Source organism: Ranitomeya variabilis, chromosome 4, assembly GCF_051348905.1.
Source record: "Ranitomeya variabilis isolate aRanVar5 chromosome 4, aRanVar5.hap1, whole genome shotgun sequence".
NCBI lineage: Eukaryota > Metazoa > Chordata > Amphibia > Anura > Dendrobatidae > Ranitomeya > Ranitomeya variabilis.
Window position 1 is genome coordinate 562,335,096 of NC_135235.1, and position 22,617 is coordinate 562,357,712.

Consider the following 22,617-nt stretch of genomic DNA (forward strand, 5'->3'; position numbering starts at 1 on the left):
CACCACCATTGTCCACAGGCTGTATGCAGTGCTGCAGCTTAGCTCCATTCCTATGAATGTTGCAATTCCAGACAAAACTTATGAGAAAGCATAGCATAGTTTCTACAAGATGTTCTAATCTTATAGCATCCTTTAAAAAATTTCCTAATCAACACAACAAATTTGATAGATAGGGTATTTCAATATTTGTAGCTAAACCAAAGAACTAAGCTAGAACAGTGCTCCCCCAACTCTGGTTCTCAAGAGCCACCAACAGGTCATGTTTTCAGGATTTCCTTAGTATTACACAGGTGAGACTTGCATCAGCTGGATGACCAAGAATCCCATCACCTGTGTAATACCAAGGAAATCCTGAAAACATGACCTGTTGGTGGCTCTTGAGGACTGGAGTTGGGGAACACTGAGCTAGAATATAAGCTGGTATATATGGAAAATGCAAGCGCACGTTCACACTGTGGCCATTTCACAGACAAAACCCAAAAACAAAAACAAAAAAAACCAAAATGAGCATATACCTTACAGACAGTAAATATTAATAATATGCATAAATAACAAAGTATACTTAGTTAACGCTATTTTGGTAAAAAAAAAAAAGCATAACAGCCATCCCGCCGCAACAAGGTGTACCCATCAACATGTTCCTTAACTGTCTCCAGTATTAAAACCTTACCATGTGTCAAACAACGTCATTGTGAATGAGGGCAAAGCTGGACAGGGGCTCTACTGAGACACCCTTCAAATGTTTGTAGCTAAAGGTACCTTCACACTAAACAACTTTCCAACGATAACGATAGCGATCCGTGACGTTGCAGCGTCCTGGATAGCGATCTCGTTGAGTTTGACACGCAGCAGCGATCTGGATCCCGCTGTGATATCGCTGGTCGGAGCTAGAAGTCCAGAACTTTATTTGGTCGCTAGATCGGCGTGTATCGTCGTCTTTGACAGCAAAAGCAACGACGCCAGCAATGTTTTTACATGGAGCGTGAACGATAAGTGAGTCGCCGTTACGTCACTGGATCGCTCCTGCATCGTTCTGGAGCTGCTGTGTTTGACGTCTCTACAGCGACCTAAACAGCGACGCTCCAGCGATCTAGTTTAGGTCGGATCGTTGTCTATATCGCTGGAGCGTCGCTTAGTGTAACGGTACCTTAAGTTGTTTAATTACTTTGGCAACATTGCAAGCCACGAGTTTTACTATATTGATAAGATACTGCCCACTGTCCTAATTAATGCAGGCAGGTAAATTTTGACTCCCTTATCTGCCAAGTAATGTTTCAAGCATATGCACTGCCTCACCCCTTGGTCCGATCAGTAAGTGGGCTGCTGTCTAGATGCTATCTTCTTGGTTCCTTAGACTAACTTCAATTTAAAAGGGAATGTCCTAGCAATAGAGTTCCTTTAGGAGCACCTGCTGGACTTGAGTCTGATGACCTGTGTCTTATGATATATTTCATGTTGTGTTTGCATTTCAGAACTTATTCCACAGTTAATACCAGAATCTGAAAGCCTCCTCCACTCCAGGGTTCTTCAGTACAGAGAAACTCTAGAGAACTTGCCAATGGATGCCTACACTCATGGATGTATTCTTCACCCAGAGCTCACCATAGATTCTATGATCCCAAAGTACGCCACCGCTGAGATTCGCCGTAAGTGGCCATGTTACCTGGCTGCCTTTAGGAAGACATTTAGAAGTCATTTTCATGGAAGGTATCAATAGAAGATCTGTCGTATGATAACCACTAGTGGATAGGCCTTTAATGAGATCCAAAAATGCCATCTAAGTGACAAATAGGTGACCCTTCAGATGATTTGATTGGCCCTGTCCTCTAGAAACATGGAAATATCAAAGAAAATGGGTCAATATGGAGACAACCATTCCATATGACCAGGTAGGGCATATGTCTATGTAGTAGTGAAGTGATCTCCTATCAATTCAATTAAGCCAAGAGTAACATCAATCTTGACTTTCGATTACTGAGAACAAAGTCAGTAATGGACGGGCGTTTATTGATTTTAATTTTCTCTCAGATAACCACTGTGAAGAAGCCTTGATTGTCCCACAAACATTAGCTAAGCAGTTAGTACAATGCTGAATGTAGGTTCAGTTTAGGAATTTGGTATATATATATTGTAAGGCAGTGAGGGGGATCATATACGAAGATCGTTATGTGTCCAATATGATGCTCATAGAAACATACTGAACCCGCTGGAGAGCATGGTAATTACAGCCACAGCTGTGGTTACAATGCAAAATAAAAGAGAGTGTGGACTTTGTCAAACTATTTGACCAAGTCAGATTTAATAAAAAATGACATGAGTTTTTATTTTTGGAGAGATCTGCAGGATGGTAATGGGATGGATCTCTCCCTTCACTCCGGGTCTTTGGAGTGCCCCATGTCCATGATTCCCATTTAGCTTTCAGTTAGGTTTGGATGTGTCACTCTCTGGTTTTCAAGCATCAGAGCCAGAGCTCTGTGTAGGACAGGTCAGAGCCAGGCAAATCAAATCCACTGACACACCCATTAGTGATACAGTGGCACAGTTGCCCACATCAACGGATTTGATACGGACGATCTGGCTGTGAACAGGAGGATAAAGTTTTAGTTATTTTTGTAAGTTGCCAAAATAAAGACCTTTAAGTTGGACTAACTTGGGTCACTGTGTATGTGCATGGTTTTTAATTAAACTGTTAAATTCATTTGCATTGAATCCTTAGGGCACCTTGCCAATGCCACCACTGAACTCTTGAAACTTGACAATGAGGAGCCTCAACTAACAGAGCCATACCTTTCCAAACACAAAAAGCTCATGGTAAGTTTCATAACCATCCTGGCATGCATGATTTTATCTTCTGCAACATAAGTGACCACCCCCTTTTTTAAGGTCAATTGGGCCATGCAATGTTAATAGTAAGAGGCTTCTATTTGAGACCCCATCTGATAGTACAAAGAGAGGCTCTTGCTGAGGCAGTCCCTGGGCATCCTTATATTACTGTATGTGATATCTGTATGTGGAGCGCCTGCTAGGGCCGTGGGGATACTCAGTACCAGGCCGATTCTTAAAGGGATGTGTCACAGCAGCAGTGACCCGGTCCGTGGCCCTGGGCGTCCAATAAAAGTCAATGAACTGAAATTAAAGGGGAGATTGTTCGTGACGTCACCCGTGGTATTTGGCAATGAGGTGGTGGCTGATGCTGCAGTTCAGGTCCTCTGGGGCAGATGGTGATGCAGCAGAGTTGGTACCGCTCTCCATGGGTAGAGCTAGGCCCCAGGGTAGTTATGGGGTTAATGTCAATGCTGGATGTTGTAGTGCAGGGCAGGTGACGCAAAAATGATTCAGAGGACACAGCAGGGTGCAGTTTCCACACTTTTACTCACAGTTCTTTAGGCAATCCCCAGCCGAGGTGCTGTGTCCTCTGGGTCTGTGATCCAGCCAGCTCTCAGGTAATTCGGGGTACACTTTGCCAGAACCCCCTTCTTATGTTCCTTTCCTGGCTGTCTTGCTGTGCTGGCTCCCACCTTTCCTGCCCTGCACCTTCACACACAGTGTCCCAAGCCAGCCACCTCGGATCTTGTCGGGTGACGTCTGTCTAGTCCCCTTGGTCCTACGTGACTGCCTTTTCAGCGAATGTGTGTGGATGTAGATGTGGCACATACAGATACCACAGCCTCCGGCTTGCTAGCTGAGCCTTGTAGTCCTCCACTAGTCTTGGGGGGCTGGTTCCCCCTCTGTGACCTGGTCCCTCCACCCAACTATGGTCGGTGTGGATGCGGGCCCCACGGGTGGATTGCTCACTACCCGTGCCCCTAGGACCCCTTCTTTCTCTTGAAGTCTATTTCTCTCCTCATTTCTGTAGCTTCACCTTTCTCTAGCTCCCTCTCTCTGGGAGCTCCTTTCTGCACATCTCACTCCATTTACTTCCTCTCACCGATTCTCACATCTGCTCTCCTCCTCCCCACAGACTGACTACACACTCCCCTCCAACTGTCACCACCCTTCTTGCCTGAGTGAGATCCCGCCCCATTCTCTAGGGTCTGCCCAACTTGCCAGGCTAAGGTGATGTGATGTTGAATGCAAGTGTGTGGGTCCTGGTTAGTGCCCATCCTTACCAGAGAGCGGAGTCCCACACCTCTGGATGAGGTGCAGTACCTCTGGTGACCGGACCTCAGGGGCGCCACATAGGCACCATATAATGCAGTGTGTCCCTATAGTATTTATTTATATGTTTTATCCATGCAAATAACCTCTTCAGAGAAGAAGACGTTTGCAACTCTAATACCACCTTTTCCTATTGGAAGTACCAATCCTAAATGTCAATATCAACCTTTCAAAGGGCCTTTAAAGAGCTGATGTTAAATTTTTGAATTGCTACTTCTAATAAGTGGCACTAAAGCTCCTGTCCTCTCCAAAGAGGTATTTCCATATGTATATTTCCAGAGGAGGATTGCATGGCTTATAAGTCTCCTTACGCTGTCTTGATGCTCTGCAGTAGGAGAACCTTTATCCCTTAAACACTATGCTTTATTTGTAACTCAAAAAATCATACATAGAGTCTGGCTGTGTCTAATAAACTAATACATAAATGCATTTAAAAAATCCATACATTACTAAGCTCTGGACTTCACTATAATAGTTGTGAGATGTCCAAGCTGGACATGGTAACATACATGGAGTAGTAACATAATTTTATTTCCTTTGTAAGAAATTCAACTCTGGAGTATGCTTCCCTTGCCAAAGGCCACACACCATTTCTAGCTTGAGAGCTAACTTAAGATATCTCAGCAATGAGCCTCATATATGATTGCGAGGGTGTCTGTATACATTAGATAGCTGTCTGCCAAACTCTGGATGGGCTTCTCTTGCCAACCACCTTCAGTACACATACTTGCTCAGCTGAGCAGTCATGAGTTAATTGGGTAGAAGGAAATAAGACACTCTGGTAAGAACAATGAATTGGGCATATAGTTCCTGAATCGATGATTGGGGACATTGTTTTAGGTTACCGTGATATGAAGTTCTTGGGTCTTATGCCAACCCTCATAATTCCTCTGAAATTCTAGATAACCTCCTCACAATGATCCCAATGATATAGTAAATTGTATGGATCAGTCTATAGAAAAACATAATAATTGATACCAACACACATTACATAGAAGGTGTCCACAGGATACGGATAAGGTCCACGGATGTGTAACCAGACGTTGCATTCAATCTATCCCACCATTATAGCAAGGTCAGTGCTCATAGTCCAATACTCTACATATCTAATACTGGTATCCTTATTAATTTCCTAAGGCGAAAATCCTGGAACACGACAATGTAAACAACCTGAAGAAAATCCTAATTGAGCTAGCCATGGTGTTAGACCAGCTGGAGGCTGAGCTGGAAAAAAGGAAGATTGAGTATGAAGGTAATATTCAACTGTTCTTTGTAAGAGATAATCTCATCCATTAGGTCTGGACCTTCTTATGTATTCATAGCTCAGTTTGCTGCTAAGAAAATACCACCTATGGTAACTGGGCTTTAATGGCCCCCATACACATTAGACTAAACTTGGCCAAACCTGTGACATCAAGCCAACTGTCTAATGTATGGTGCCCTTCCCTATTCTCCTACAACAGATGTTGTAGAGGAAGAAAAGCATACGTCTTTCTGGATTTCAATCCCTTATCATTTTGTTCTTCCCGCTCCTAGAGTAGTCAGAGAAGAGTCGAGCGCACAGGAACGCTTGGCCGAGCCAAGAGTATGGGGTCTTAAAATTACTAGCACTGATTGAACAGTGTCAGAGTGTGTTGGGACATGTCCTTTTGACAATGAATTGATGCAAAACCAGAAGAAACAATAGATGGTCATGGCAAAAGATGGGTTAAACTAAAGGTCCTCAGACAACAATGGTCTGTTAATTTCAGCTTACAGGGGTTGTCCTGTGATCACTCATTCATCATGCGGGTTTGAGCACTGGGAGCTGCACTGATCAACAGAATAGGGCAGTTTTATTCATTCCCTATGGGACTGTTGAGTGCTGCTCTCAGATGTTTCTGGTAGCCCCATGAGCATCCCCACTTTCTGTGATGGGGATAAAAATTCCCAGTTCTGCTGAATAGTGCAGGTGGCAACGTCCTGACCACCACTGATCAGAAAGTTATAACCTATCCTATGGATAAGTGATTATTTGTATTTACCGGACAACCCCTTCTAGTGAATAAATATATCTTTGAATTTTGAGATCTGTTGCATTAGTGTGCAGTGTATGTAAAAACATGGAAATGCCCACAGCTTAAATCAATGTATTGAGGAGCACAAAAAAACCCAACATTTTAATTAGCAAACCCAACCTGGAAAAAAAAATCAATGCCTTAATTTCCTGTTCATTATAAGTGAATGAACGGTCAGTGGGAGTAACGAGAAGTCAAGCACATTACACTGCAAACTTGGTCAGCTCTAACTGAATGCTACACATCATCATGTGAGACCTAGTTATTAGGCCTCAAGCAATGTCATGATGGGCTTGGCCCTCAGGTATCATAACATTGCAGGGCCTATAGTAAGAGGCACCTAGGATGCGGGTCTAGGATGTTGGGCACAGAACTGATGACCACTTGCAATGATGGGCCAGACTGGTCGCCAGATCAGAGGGGTGAGAATTTACCATAATTGATTCTCTCTATCTCTAGCCTATGTGCCAGAAATGTGTGTGTTGGGAAGCCCTCTTTCACAGTAAAGGTGTCCTTACCATATGACTAAATAAGGAGAAAGGTTACCATACATATACTACATATTGATCAAACGTGTTAATATAAAATGGCATTCCTAAGCAAAAAGTCAAATAATAATGTGATCTAGTATGGTAATTATAACACCCAGGCTTGGGGCCAGAACCAGACAAATTTGCACAGATGCCAGGCCGCACTAGGGTAGAACGACCCATTAGAAATTGGATGGACCTGCTCTGTGAGTGATATGATATGGTAGAAAAAAAGACTATGGGTTAAGTAGAAATGATATCAGTAATCTAGCAGGCAGACATCCCAGACTACTCCTTTATACCTGATTTGCTCTTACCTTCCCCCACATTAATGCTTAGAAATAAAATGAATAATTAATGTGACCTTTTCTGAGTCTCATTAGGATCCATTCTCCCCACTCTGCTACAATGTTATTTCATTGGAAGCAACACTCATTCTCCCATCCCGCCACTAGCCCAAAAGCCTGAGTATATGTGGTAATTCACATAAGGGATCATTTTATTGAAACATGACTTAAGAGATAAACTATGACCAGCCATATTCTGTATATCAGAATGTGTAATAATTGCTGGGTAATGCTTGCCAATCATACACAGGGATGTATCTTCTTAAAGGAGTTATACTATGAGTCATTTTTATTACAAAAGTCAAATGTTGTTCATGGCTGTTTGTTTTTAGCAGAAAAATAACTTTTCAACATTCTTCGTTCCATGAGCCTAATTGTACTGCTAGTAATCTACTGCCTCAACACATTAACCTAACTATCCCTGTGTGGCCCATTCAAAAAAGAAAAAAAAAACAACTTAAACCATAATCAGCTTCCTCGTATCATGTTCTCATACACTTATTGCAGTTAATAGCCCTCTGTGTCTGTACTGCTACATACTTAGGCAGTTAACTGGTTCATGCAGCTTTACATGAACACCCGAGCCTTACACTATGGCTGGTCCAAATAACTAAAGCAATTGTTACCATCCACCTCTCGTGTCTCCCCTTTTCCTCACAGGATGTAAGCTTGCGAGCAGGGCCCTCATTCCTCCTGGTATCTATTTTGAACTGTGATTATTGTTATGCTGTAATGTCTATTGTCTGTACAAATCCCCTCTATAATTTGTAAAGCTCTGCGGAATATGTTGGCGCTATATAAATAAAATTATTATTATTATTATTACTATTAATCTGTGCTGCTGGTGTAAGCTGTGGACAGAATCAGTCTCCTTCCCCTTCTGGAAGCTGACAATATAGTATATTGTTACCCATGCAGAAAAAAATCTTCTCCGGTACTTATAGCTCTATACTGCCAGGACGGTGCAGACGTTCTGCTCCTTCCCAAATGACTGCATTCAAATGAACATAGTATCACAAAGCAGAAAACGGGCTGCTGGGATTCTGACTGAGCATGTGTGTCCACGGGCAATCAGATCTTTAGGTGAATGTACACATTGAACTCCAGTCATTCACATTGGTTTCCCCTCCTGACTGCATCAAAACAAAGGTGTAGCACAGAGATGGGAAAAATATAAAATTAAACAAACTTTTAATCTGTAGTGGTATCCTCCAGGGATCATTCATGCACAGTGTAAAATTTCTATTCTGTAACAAAGCCCCTTTAAGAGAGTGCAAAAAATGTCAGTCGTTCCCTGCTATATGGCCTATGTTGCCAACTTCAGTGCCTTTGGTTCATGATTAATGCATTGTCCCAAGACATGGACACTTTTTGTTAATTAAACACTCCAGAACCCAGAGTTCAGCACTCACTCAGACTTTATTAGATGGTAAATCCTATACTTCATCACACCAATTTCATCATATCCCAGTACCCATAACTTGATCGTGGGACCTCAGGTGATATTGTGTTATAGGGTACCCCCTGTCTGTAGGTTAGAGGGGGCAGACAGATTGAAGTAACCCATGACTGCAGGATCAGACTACTGTTGGTTTGTAGTGTGTAGCAATACACAGACGTATTGGGAACAGGAGCTTATATGACATCTCATTCTAAATCCAATAGCTATTTATAAGGAATTGGTCCCTCCTTTGCAGGAAATACCTTCCACTCTTCTGGGACAGATTTCTACAAGATTTATTCAGTGTGTCTGTGAGAAGTTTTCCCATTCATCCAGAAGAGCATTTGAGACACTTGTCTGACATTTGTTAGACACTGATATTGGGCGAGAAATGAAGGAAACCCTTCTCTAACCTGTCCCCACAAAGTTAGATGAATAAAATTGTCCACAATGTCTTTATATGCTGAAGAATTAAAAGGGTGTTCTCAAGTTATTAAATTGCTTTAATTAGACAGCATGACAAGTTTGTAATTGACTTGCTTTTTCTAAATGCTATTATCCTCCTGCAGTGAGAGCTTTTATCTTTCATAGTGTGCAGCTAGTTTCCATGGAGCTCAGCTACTAGTGTCTGACTTGACCCTGGCTGAGAGTACACAGTAGATAAATTCCAGGAGATGGGTTAAATCCTAATCTCCAGCAGGGTGCATCGGACCCGATTAATGATGGCAACAACATAGGTGCAAAAAATACCGATGAAACAACCACTTTCAATCCAGTATTGGCTGTTTGGCATTAATGCACAAAAAGATAAGCGATAATAGTCTGTATGTGGCATTGTTCACACAAGCAATGCAGAGCATCTTGTCTGCAGCCTATTACTAACGCACATACAGGCGGGCTGCCCAGTGCTACAAAATGCATGCTGTGTGAATAGAGGCCTACAGTTTAAATCCTAATCTCCCAGCCACCTCTTTCCAGCCCATTGATTTCTATACACCGGTTAGCTGATCACCTCCTACCCATCACTCTCAGCTCCTGACAGGCTGCTGTTAAAAATCTTGCAAAATCACCAGCCTGCAGCATTGGCTTTTCCCAGAACAGTTCTCCTAATCACAGTTCTTGGCTCTATCTGTCCGATGCTATGCGTTTGTTTAAATGCCGTGTTATTTCTATGTGTAAATATATTGATAACTCCTCTGATGGCTGAATATGTTATAGCAGAACTTGTGCTGAGCTTTATACTATGCATCTACTAATACCATACCTCCCAACTTTTGAAGATGGGAAAGAGGGCCAATTTTGCGGCGTGCGAGGCGCGCCGCGGCAAATTTTAGGCCACGCCTTTGACCACACCCATTCATAATTAGTCACACCCATATCCACGTCCCAACCACACCCATTTAGCACTGCTGATCACACTGTTTCATATACAATAATTATAAACAAAAAATATGGCCACACAGTGCTCCATACCGTATAATGGCCACACATGATGCTCAATACTGTATAATGGCCACACATGATGCTCCGTACTGTATGATGACCACACTTGATGCTCCATACTGTATAATTACCCCACATGATGCTCCATACTGTATAATGGCCACACATGATGCTCCATACTGTATGATGACCACACATGATGCTCCATACTGTATAATGACTGCACATGATGCTCCATACTGTATAATGACTGCACATGATGCTCCATACTGTATAATGACCGCACATGATGCTCCATACTGTATAATGACCGCACATGATGCTCCATACTGTATAATGACCACACATGATGCTCCATACTGTATAATGGCTGCACATGATGCTCCATACTGTATAATGACCGCACATGATGCTGCATACTGTATAATGACTGCACATGATGCTCCATACTGTATAATGGCCACACAGTTCTCCATACTGTAAAATGATCCCACATGATGCTTAATACTGTATACTGACCCCTCTCCTGTATGCATGGCTCATATTTCCCCCCCCCCTCCTGTATGCATGGCTCATATTTCCCCCTCCTGTATGCATGGCTCATATTCCCCCCCCCCTCCTGTATGCATGGCTCATATTTCCCCCTCCTGTATGCATGGCTCATATTCCCCCCCCTCCTGTATGCATGGCTCATATTTCCCCCTCCTGTATGCATGGCTCATATCCCCCCCCCCTCCTGTATGCATGGCTCATATTCCCCCCCTGTATGCATGGCTCATATTCCCCCCCCTCCTGTATGCATGGCTCATATCCCCCCCCCTCCTGTATGCATGGCTCATATTCCCCCCGTGTATGCATGGCTCATATTTCCCCCCCCCCCCTCCTGTATGCATGGCTCATATTTCCCCCTCCTGCATGCATGGCTCATATTCCCCCCCCCCCTCCTGTATGCATGGCTCATATTCCCCCCCTGTATGCATGGCTCATATTCCCCCCCCTCCTGTATGCATGGCTCATATTTCCCCCTCCTGTATGCATGGCTCATATTCCCCCCCCTCATATGAGGGGGGCGGGCGGGAGGTGACCCAACTTTTATTAAAAAAAAAAAAAAAAACAGCAACAGACCTTGTGTAGTGCGGGACAACTAATGTCCCGTCCGGGATCACGGGGGTGACTGTCAAAATCAGGACAGTCCCGCGGGATCCGGGACGGTTGGGAGGTATGCTAATACTACAGCTCTGCTACTCACCAGAAGCCATTTAAGGAGGATCACCCACTCTGATAGAAATCAAGAAGCGAGGAAACTGCAGAGCACTTCAGTTCTCAAAAGACAACTTGAGAATAACCCTTTCAAATGTACCTTAATTGGAACTGAGGGGCTGTGGCCGACTCTTGAAAAATGGCCCCATAGCATTATCCCTCCTCCACCAAACCTTACAGTTGGCACCATGCAGTCAGGCAGGTAACGCTCTCCTGGCATTCACCAACCCAGACTCATCCATTAGATGCCAGATGGAGAAGTGTGATCATCAATCCACAGAACATGTTTCCACTGCTCCAGAGTCCAGTGGTGGCAGCTTTACACCACTCCATCCAACACTTGGCTTTGTGCTTCGTGACATAAGGCTCTTGGGTGATGAAAACCGAAGTCATAAGGCTCCCGATGCACTGTTAATGTTAATGTCAGGAGAGTTTGCACTCTGCAGTTATAGAATCAGCAAGGCATTGATGACTTCTAAGCCTTTAGCTCCCCAGCACTTAATGACTCCTCTCTGTAACTTTAGGTGGTCTCCACTTCATGCTTGAGTTGCTGTGGTTCCTTTCAGGTTACAATAATATCACTCACAGCTGATGGTGGAATATTTAGGAGGGAAGATGTCATGAACATACTTGTTACATCAGTGATGTCCCATTACAGGCCGTCGCTGGTATCACTGAGCTCTTTAGAACAAGCCAATGTTAATAAAGGAAGATGGCATGGCGATGGGTGTTATACACCTATGTCAATGGGACTGAATGACAAACCTGAATTCAATGATTAAGATTAGTGATGAGCGAATATACTTGTTACTCGAGATTTCTTGAGTATGCTCGGGGGTCCTCCGAGTATTTTTTAGTGCTCGGAGATTTCGTTTTTCTTGCCGCAGCTGAATGATTTACATCTGTTAGCCAGCGTAAGTACATGTGGGGGTTGCCTGGTCCCTAGGGAATCCCCACATGTACTTATGCTGGCTAACAGATGTAAATCATTCAGCTGCGGCGATGAAAACTAAATCTCCGAGCACTAAAAAATACTCGGAGGACCCCCGAGCGTGCTCGGGAAATCTCGAGTAACGAGTATATTCGCTCATCACTAATTAAGATGTTTCCAAATGTATTGTCCATATAGTGTTGTTCTGTTTAGTATTTCTATACAGAAAATTATTCTATTAAAAAGTGATTTCATTATATGAATTTTAAAAAAAGTGATTTCAAAAGTTTATATACATTTAAACAGGGTAGTGGACACATTGTGTTTAGGTTATATGTGGATGAGAAAGATTGCTTGTTGGACTGGGTTATAGACAGTGTAAAGTAGACTTTTTGTGAGCTGTTTGTGGATGTGCCTGCACCTATTAGCTATTACCTATTTAATGGGAATCTGTCAGTAGGATTATCCCTCCTAAGCTGTTTGTATAGGCATGCAGGTCATATAAAGTTGAATAAATTGATATCTTGATAGGTATGATCCGGTGTTTTATTCCAGAGAAATCCACATTTTTCTTATTTGTAAATGAGCTGTTAAGCTACTTTCACACTTGCGTTTTTTGCAATCCGTCGCAATCCGTCGTTTTGGGCAAAAAACGGATCCTGCATATGTGCCCGCAGGATGCGTTTTTTGCTCATAGACTTGTATTAGCGACGGATCGCGACGGATGGCCACACGTCGCGTCCGTCGTGTGATGGATCCGTCGTGTTTTGGCGGCCCATCACAAAAAAACGTTCAATGTAACGTTTTTTCATACGTCAGATCCGCCATTTCCTACCACGTATGCGCGGCTGAAACTCTGCCCCCTCCTCCCCGGACTTCAGAATGGGCAGCGGATGCATTGAAAAACTGCATCCGCTGCCCACGTCGTGCAGAAATTTCACAACGTGCGTCGGAACGTCGTCCCGACGCATAGCGATGGACCCGTACCGACACAAGTGTGAAAGTAGCCTTAGGCTACTTTCACACTTGCGTTTTTCAGCTTCCGTTACAATCCGTCGTTTTTTGAGAATGCAGGATCCTGAAAAAAAATTTGCAGGATCCTGCATTTTCCCATAGACTTGTATTAGCGACGAATTGTGACGGATGACCATCCGTCGCGTCCGTCGTGCACTGGATCCGTCGTGTTTTGGCGGACCGTCGGCATGAAAAAACATTCAATATAACGTTTTTTCGTACGTCGGATCTGCCATTTCCTACCGCGCATGCGCGGCCGGAACTCCGCCCCCTCCTCCCCGGACTTTAGAATGGGCACCGGATGTGTTGAAAAACTGCATCCGCTGCCCACGTTGTGCCAAATTTTCACAACGTGCGTCGATACGTTGCGCCGACGCTTAGCGACAGACCCGTACCGACGGACCCGTACCGACGCAAGTGTGAAAGAAGCCTTAGGCTCCATGGGCAGGACACAGGTCTGAACGAAAATCTGCCTCTAGAGCTTGTTTTAAATAAAAGGAGGAGTTACCAGTGCGAGACATGTAATGGCGGCTTTCTGTTCTCCTGATCTCACTGCAGAGCTGTGTGTGGTTAGGCTCCTCTCAGCTTCAGCTTCCTTCTCACAGGCGGCTAGTGTTTTAATATTGTTGCAATACAGCAGAGCTGTGAGAGTGCAGCTGCTAACGTGTTTGTAAGGACACAGTTCAGTTCTAGTGTTCTGCGTTAGCTACTTGTCTCACACTGGTATCTCCTACTTTCATTAATAATAATTTTTTGAGATAGATTCACAAGAAGATCAGTGTCCAGCCCATAGCCCTGAACAGCTCATTTACATATAAGAAAAACATGGATTTCTCTTGAATAAGACATCGTATTGCACATAACGAAGTGTCATTTAATTCAGCTTCCTGAGACCTGCATGTCCATATAGACGGCTAAGGAGGGTTGATCCTACTGACAGATTCCATTTAAAGACAACTAACTAGTGAAAAATTGTTCTAATCTGAAGGGTACCCTCATGTGGTATTATAAAAACTATTACCACTTTGCAATGTGATTTTCAGCCATGCACATACATTTCAATTGTTTTCACTTGTAAAAACTTTATGGCCAAAATTGTATCATAAAACCCATCTATTTGAAATTAAACCTGAGATCCACCTCCATGGGCTGCTAGATTATAATGTGCTATGTAGTTTTATTACTGTACTTCGTACTTTCTGGCTCCCTCTTCTGGTACTTTTACCACATTACATCTAGACAAGTAAGCACAATGGCGTACAGTATTTCACCTCTCAGATTTTGACCTTGCCGGTCATATCTGTTACTCTGTTCTTTTTTTATCTCACATGCTCATCTTCCTGTATAATTAATGTACATTCCCATTTGTACAATCTGTCATGCCGCACACTGCAGGCTATGCAGGACACATATTTATGCAATGCAGTGGGTTGCCAGTGCCCAAGGCAAGGCAAGTATTGCACCTCCCCCAACCTAGTAATGATTAATGCCCCTTAAAACAAATAATTATTCCTCCTTTAAAGTGGCCATTTAGGAATTATTCATGACCCTTTAGTGCCCCTTAAGAAGCAGTGGATGCCTCCTTCATAAGAATTAATGCCACCTTTGTGCCACCCACCCTCACCTAATTTGAGCCACAGAGTCCTCTTCTCCTCTGTAGAAAAAGAGGGTGGTGATATCATTTCACTGACAATGCTTGGATGGTGACATCTTGTAGGTGTAGTCTTGCGGCCTAAAGATCGGAAAGTAGTGGGGTAGGGAGTCTATGGCTCCTGCTGTAGCACAGAATCAAACTTTAACAGCGTCATGTTGACACCAATACGGTTCAAAATGGCACTCGCCTGGTGTTCTACAGCACCCTTCCAGAGGTCCGAAGCATATGCACTGCTCCAGATATAGGAGGCAGCAGGATGCGAGCGTAGCTAGAGGGAAGCCCCCAATATGGGGATTGGCTGGGAGGATTTGAATTTAAATAATATCATGGAGCGATTGGGGAAATGTATTTAGGGGCGAGTAATGTGGTGGAGAATTAGGGTTATATATTGAAAAATGCAGGAAAGTGGCCATTTGAGGGCTGACAATCCCATAGAAAAGTTCCTTTCATCCAACCACAAGTGTATTACATGATGGCAGCTGTGGAAGGTGGCGAGGTCAAGAGGCGAGGGTTGGCTGGAGGCTCAGTTAACAGGCTTGCCGGGAGGTGAGCGAGATCAGGAAATGCCTAGGGGGTCCAGAAGGCGGGCAAGAAGATCAAGGCCACCAGAGTTACCTCACGCTGAAAATGCAGATGCAAGTTGTAGCGCCCCCACCGCCGCAGGGCCGAGGGGTACCCGGTACCGGGCCTCGGAGTCTCTGCTCTGGGGTTGTCACGGCGGCTAGGCCCCGGTCCGTGACCCTGCCGTGGGGCGCACAGTTCTATAACAGGTGTGGATGATATTAGTGGTGATGGTGCGGTGCAGTAAATAACGAGGACACCAGGTTGCAGTCTCTTTACCTCTTTACTGAAGATCTCTGGGTCCTCAGTCCGGAATACGGTTCACCAGGCTGCGCAAATCCGGCCGGTCCGATGGCACCTCCAGAGCTCACTTCACAGGTGGAAATCGGTGCCTTCCTTCTAGCGCTATGTGTTGCGGTCCTTCCCTGCTGTGCTTACGGAAAGTCCCCACAACCGTTGTGTCTGTTTCTTAAGTTCCCTCACAACTCGATTAAATGATGTTCTTCTAATCCTCCGTCCCTCCCTGTTGTTCTGGTTGGGACGGCACCCGTTTGACGGGTAGGCTCGGAGCTCTTCCGGGACCCTAGAGTCGCCCCTCTCCACAAGGTGCCCCCCAAGACTTCATAGGTGATTTGTGTGAGACAGCCCGCCTAAGACTGACTGTCCTGCCGCTGTTTAGAGTATTGCTTGAAGCTGAATGTTATGATACTCCCTCGGCGTTCCGGCCACCGGTAGTGTGCCTCAGTAGGGTGTTGCTCCGGTCTTACAGCACAACCCCTACTGGTATTCTCCTATCGCTTGATCTCGTTTCTCACTCAGCACAATCTATCTCGCTTCTAGTCCTTTCTTGGGCCCCGCCGCTTCCCGGAGCTGGCGCGGACCCGTTACGTTCTTTCCAATGCCAAGCCTCTGTCAGGATCCCACCCCTGACAGAGACCCTACTGTCTCTTCCTCCACAACACCCTCTGCCACCAGGTGTTGCTTCGTCCAATCCAGTCAGCTTTCTGATCTAACTTCCTGCCTGACCCCCAGTTTACCCACTATGGTGGGGAGTGGCCTAATGAATAGCACCCTTAGCTCCCCCCGGAGGCCCAGCTGTGAAACATATTGGTGTCTGTGATACCTGATCCAATGAGCTCCTTCAGTGCCATCAGACGCACCGTAGCTCCCCATAGTGGCGGAGCCACAGTACTGCAACGACCAGGACTCTGGGGCGCTGCACTAGAGCCCCCCAGGGATCCTGTGGGAGGTGGACGCAGCCAGGCTTCTCTTGCCTGATGCGCTCAGACCTGCAGAAATTCAATCAGCCGGCCTGCAGTCACGAGAGTAAGCAGGTCGTGGCCTATACCATAAGTGCGGCCTGAACCGGAAGTGCAGGCTGCTGCTCAGATTGGCAGTATCCAGGATTACTGCGGCAGGCACACCCAGAAAAGTTCTGGTCAGGGTGCCTGCCAAACCATCACGTGATTAAAAACTAGCAGAATCCTTCTAAGCTCTATGTAGAAACAGGAAGTATATTTTCCTTGCATGAGTCATCATTAGAACTACAATTCTGACTCACTGCAAAGTCCCTGGGAGTGGGAAAAAGCAGAGCAGATGGGTCAGCAGTTGAAGAGGGGATGGAGCTGGGCTGCCAGGGACTTTGCAGTGATGTAGAACTGAAACAACATGTCCCATATCAACTAATGTATAGGACAAGGAAGAGATCCCAATCATGATAATAAAACAAAAAATTAATTTTTATTAATTATGCCATAAAGACAATACACAACAATAATAAAAAAGCAAAATGCCGTCTAGGGGACGCCAGAATACATCTTGATAAAAACACAAAGCGGGTCAAAACCAAATGTAACCAATTCCTATGTATTGTAGCAACCAATTTGATGATATATGGTGTTAATATTTGCATATAGTCATATATATGAAGACCCCTTTGGAACACTATATATCATGAAATTGGTTGCTACAATACATAGGAATTGGTTACATTTGGTTTTAACCCTCTTTGTGTTGATTACTTTATCAAGATGTATTCTGGCGTCCCCTAGACGGCATTTTGCTTTTTTATTATTGTTGTGTATTGTCTTTATGGCATAATTACTAAAAAATAATTTTTATTTTTATTATCATGATTGGGATCTCTTCCTTGTCCTATACATTAGTTGATATGGGACATGTTGTTTCATTTTGATGAAGTGCCCTCGGTACAGTTGGACATATGTTGAAGTGATGTAGAACTGTAGTTCTAATGATGACTCATGCAGGGAAAAGAGACTTCCTGCTTCTAAGTGGAGCTTAGAAGGATTCAGTTAGTTTGTTTTTAATAACGTGATGTCACAGACCTAATGGAAAAGAGAAGAATTAACTGGGTAGAAAGGCAAAATGAGGGATATTAAGTACACGGTGCCATATAATATGATGATTACAATATATTAAAACTAGGCGCAGGCAATTTCAGGAAAATCAAGCTGGTCAAATGTAAATGTATTTAATGAGATGATGAACACAGAGAGGTATGTGTGTCACTAACATACTGTATATATGTTTTCACGAATATTTGAGCCTATGGATCCATCATATGTCCATTTGGCAAGCCGGCGAGAAAATCTCGCCATACGGTTGTCATACAGATGTCACATGGATGCTTACATGCGAGAAAATCACATCCTCACACTGCACATGGATGACATATGGATCACTGTTCAAGGAACATTTCTGCAATTCTCATCCGTGTAAAACGGACTGATTTTTTATACGTCGTGTGTGACTCCAGCCTACTAAAAGAGATCCCCCAACATTAAACATAATGGTATTTTACTTACTGATCAGAAGGGGTCTGATTGTCAGGACCTTGCAAAGGAACAGGGGCAGCAGCATTTTTTTCCCCTCTACAGCAGCACTGCCATCTTCCAGTGTAGGGAAGTGCATCACAGCCCTATGTATGTCAATGGAGCAGCTCCCTGTACAGCAGTGCCACTTTGACAGTAAAAATGATGAAGGAGAATTGACCCCATAACTGAGCGTATTTACACCATGGAATAATAATTGGGAATATCCCTTTAAAAAAAAAAAAAAAAAAAGGAATATCTGCAGATTATTTTACTTTTTCCCCCAACGGTTGGATTTTTTTTTTTCAATTTTTTCAGGGTTGTTTCCACCAATCTCTCCCAATCGGGAAACAATGTATGGTCTGAGTTAAGTCAACACTGCAGTTTTTACTTGGAACCAGAGGTGACTCCAGGTCACCATTAAGCTGCAACCTTAGGCCAGAGTCACACTAGACCGTAATACGGACGAGTGCTATACGATAAAAAATCACATAGCGCTCGGCCCAATGTTAATCTATGGTGCAGCTCCCATCATCCGATATTTTCTCGGCCGTATTCAGGATCCGAGTAAAATCGCAGCATGCTGCGATTGTCAGCGTATCTCGGCCGAGACTCGCCAATGCAAGTCTATGGGTGCGAGAAAAAAACGGATTCCACATTGACCAGCAGTGTGACTTGCGAGAAATACGCAGCGGTGTTCTATAGAAAAGCCGGTAATTCAATTGCCGGCTTTTCATTTCTCCTTCACAAACCCGACAGGATATGAGACATGGTTTACATACAGTAAACCATCTCATATCCCTTTTTTTTTTGCATATTCCACACTGCTAATGTTATTAGTGTGTATGTGCAAAATTTGGGCGCTGTAGCTTGTAAAATAAAGGGTTAAATCGCGGAAAAAATTGGCGTGGGCTCCCACGCAATTTTCTCCACCAGAGTGGTAAAGCCAGTGACTGAGGGCAGATATTAATAGCCTAGAGAGGGTCCATGGTTATTGGCCCCCCCTGGCTAAAAACATCTGCCCCCAGCCACCCCAGAAAAGGCACATCTGGAAGATGCGCCTATTCTGGCACTTGGCCACTCTCTTCCCACTCCCGTGTAGCGGTGGGATATGGGGTAATGAAGGGTTAATGTCACCTTGCTATTGTAAGGTGACATTAAGCCAGATTAATAATGGAGAGGCGTCAATTATGACACCTATCCATTATTAATCCAATAGTACGAAATGGTTAATAAAACACACACACATTATTTTAAAGTATTTTAATGAAATAAAGACACAGGGTGTTTTAATATTTTATTATACTGGTAATACTGGGAAGAGAGTGGCCAAGTGCCAGAATAGGCGCATCTTCCAGATGTGCCTTTTCTGGGGTGGCTGGGGGCAGATGTTTTTAGCCAGGGGGGCCAATAACCATGGACCCTCTCTAGGCTATTAATATCTGCCCTCAGTCACTGGCTTTACCACTGTGGCGGAGAAAATTGCATGGGAGCCCACGCCAATTTTTTCCGCGATTTAACCCTATATTTTACAAGCTACAGCGCCCAAATTTTGCACATACACACTACTAACATTAGTAGTGTGGAATATGCAAAAACAAAAGGGATATGAGATGGTTTACTGTATGTAAACCATGTCTCATATCATGTCGGGTTTGCGAAGGAGAAAGAAAAAGCCGGCAATTGAATTACCGGCTTCTCTGATATCTAGCGCTGAATTAAAAATAAATATAAATATATATATATATATATATATATATATATATATATATATATATATATATATATATGTCAGTGAGACACATATATATATATATATATATATATATATATGTGTCTCACTGACATATATATATATATATATATATATATATACTGTATATATGTTTTAACGAACATTTGAGCACATAAATCCATTAGATGTCGGTTTTGCAAGCCTGCGAGAAAATCTCGCCATACGGATGCCATACGGATGTCACACGGATAATTTGATGCGAGGAGATCGCATCCTCGCACTACACACGGATCACTGTTTTGGAAACATTTGGGCGATTCTCGTCCGTGTAAAACAGACCGTATTTTTATACGTTGTGTGTGTCCCCGGCCTTAGAAGGAAGATAGACTTTTCAATGACTGTCCAATCATATGGAAAATCTGATGGTTCAGAACCTGTCTGGTCCCTTTTAGGCTGCATTCATTTATATCTTCAGTTTTAAAGCTGAAGTCTTAAATAGGTAAAGTTTTACTTTTATTCTACTTCCACATATGTAGAAAATATTTTATATGTACCTGCCTGAAATCGGCTGGGCAAGGAGTTCGGCAAGCTGGAAAGCCCCCAAGGCAAATGTTAGGATTTGTTTCAGCTTTGTGGTATTGTGCTTTCGGGTAGTGTGGTGCCACCTGCAGGTCATTTTTCCTTACTGCAGTATTCTGAAAATTAATGTTTAAAGTGTATTTTGTGATCACATTGTGGATGTGTGGTTTGTTTGGCTATTTTCTTGCTGAAGGGGGCAAGTTTACCTTTCAAAATGGTGTTTCATTTGTGTGTGTGGGTGCAGTATGAACGGAAATACAAAATAATCACCGAAAAAGAGTGTTTTGAAATAATATAGAAGGATAAAAACTTTGATGTGAGTGCTTCTTTAAGCAAACTTTTCTTAAAAACTTTTAAATGCCCTCATACCTGTTAGGTGAAATTCATCTGAACCCATCAATATCGGTGGCGGCACTGCTCAGCCAGCACATGTTTTAGGGCCTCCAGACAGATGTGGTTTCAGGAGAGAAGGATCATGCCGTTGGAGTTTCAATGGCCAATCTATATGTTTTCATGATAGATAAGGGCGCTTTCACCTTTCTACCCTTTGAAAAAGCATGGCTGAACAGTCATGTGTATAAGGAAATCGGGAGAGTTCTGTCTGCCGCACAAACAAAAAATTTCGACTGTTACCTAATGTGTATGCCAGATATACTGCAATTTATAAGACCGGGGTCACACTTGCGAGTGCAATGCGAGAAACTCGCACCAGCCTCTCACATCAATAACCGGAACTGCCGCCGGCACATGGGACTGTAGTGTTCAGCTGCATGTATTTCTATGCAGCCGCACGCTCTGGTCCCGAGTGCCGGCTGCAGTGCCGGGACTTGATGCGAGAGACTCACACGAGTTTCTCGCATTGCACTTGCAAGTGTGACCCCGGCCTAATACTTATACTATACTGATGCTAAGAAATGTATTCTCCTTTTACATCCAAAGTAGAAATTCTGCTGGTTGCTATTTGAATCTGAGAATCAATTAATAGGTTAACTGTGTGTCATCATCCGAGATTCTGCATCGCAGTTCACCGTGAATAGGAACTGGCAAAATTGAGAATTTACCTGTCAATGTGAATGGAGAAGAAAACATCTGTAACTCATAGTCATAACACAAATAATGATTTTCTTTCTTACTTAGGCCGCAAATGTGAGCTGTGGCTTTGTGGGAACACGTTCACCTTAGCCGACATCCTTCTGGGAGCCACGTTACATCGACTCAAGTTCCTAGGACTTTCCAAAAAACACTGGGAAGATGGGAGCAGACCAAACTTACAGTCCTACTTTGAGAGAATACAGAAGCGCTATGCATTCCGGAGAGTACTAGGAGACATCCACACCACTCTCCTCTCAGCCGTTTTACCCAACGCATTCCGCCTTGTCAAACGGAAACCGCCATCTTTCTTCGGGGCATCTTTCCTTATGGGATCACTAGGGGGGATGGGATATTTTGCCTACTGGTATTTAAAGAAGAAATACATATAATGACTAGCGTGTCTTAGTTTGATGTCTCTGTGCTATGTGTTATAATTCAGCAGAGTACCAGGAACGGAACAATCGTCGCCATGAAATATCCTTAACGCTAATGTAAACATTCCATAACAGAGAACACGTAGACCTCATATCGCAACACAACTACTATATTTGCAAATGACTTTTGTAGAGAACAAAAAACAAATAGACTGTTGCAGTATTAATAGATCAAGGACGCAATCTAAAATTTCCTAAATTGATGTTTACTCTACAGACGGCCATAGACATAAAGATTACCTCTCCCCCAAACTCCAATCAACATTCCTATATTAATCTTTTGTTGTAATAAATTGCGCTGGACCCTCTCGGACAGCAGGGGTATGATAATTATCCTTAATCATTTCCTATAGCTGATATGATGGGGCGTCCTATATTGAGTAAACTCACCACAATCAGCTTGCGGTGTTTTCCAGGCTTAAGAACGCTATTATCACATGGTATGTATATCTGTAAAGAGGGTAGGTATCCAGAATTAGAAAAACATGGCTGCTTTATTCACTCTATACCTGTGCTGTTCATCTCCTTTTAAGTGAACTGGTCTGAGCTG

General features: G+C 43.5%; 1 protein-coding gene across 1 annotated transcript in view; it reads left to right on the forward strand.

Moving 5' to 3' along the window:
• The window catches only part of GDAP1L1 (ganglioside induced differentiation associated protein 1 like 1), a 94,540-nt gene extending 72,149 nt beyond the window's left edge, over window positions 1–22,391 (forward strand). Inside the window, exons 3-6 of the mRNA XM_077252781.1 lie at window positions 1,473–1,646; window positions 2,717–2,811; window positions 5,296–5,410; window positions 21,679–22,391. Of these exons, the coding sequence (XP_077108896.1) occupies window positions 1,473–1,646; window positions 2,717–2,811; window positions 5,296–5,410; window positions 21,679–22,022 (728 nt within the window). The 3' untranslated portion in view covers window positions 22,023–22,391. The remainder of the gene's footprint in view (window positions 1–1,472; window positions 1,647–2,716; window positions 2,812–5,295; window positions 5,411–21,678) is intronic.
• The last annotated feature ends 226 nt before the right edge of the window (window positions 22,392–22,617 follow it).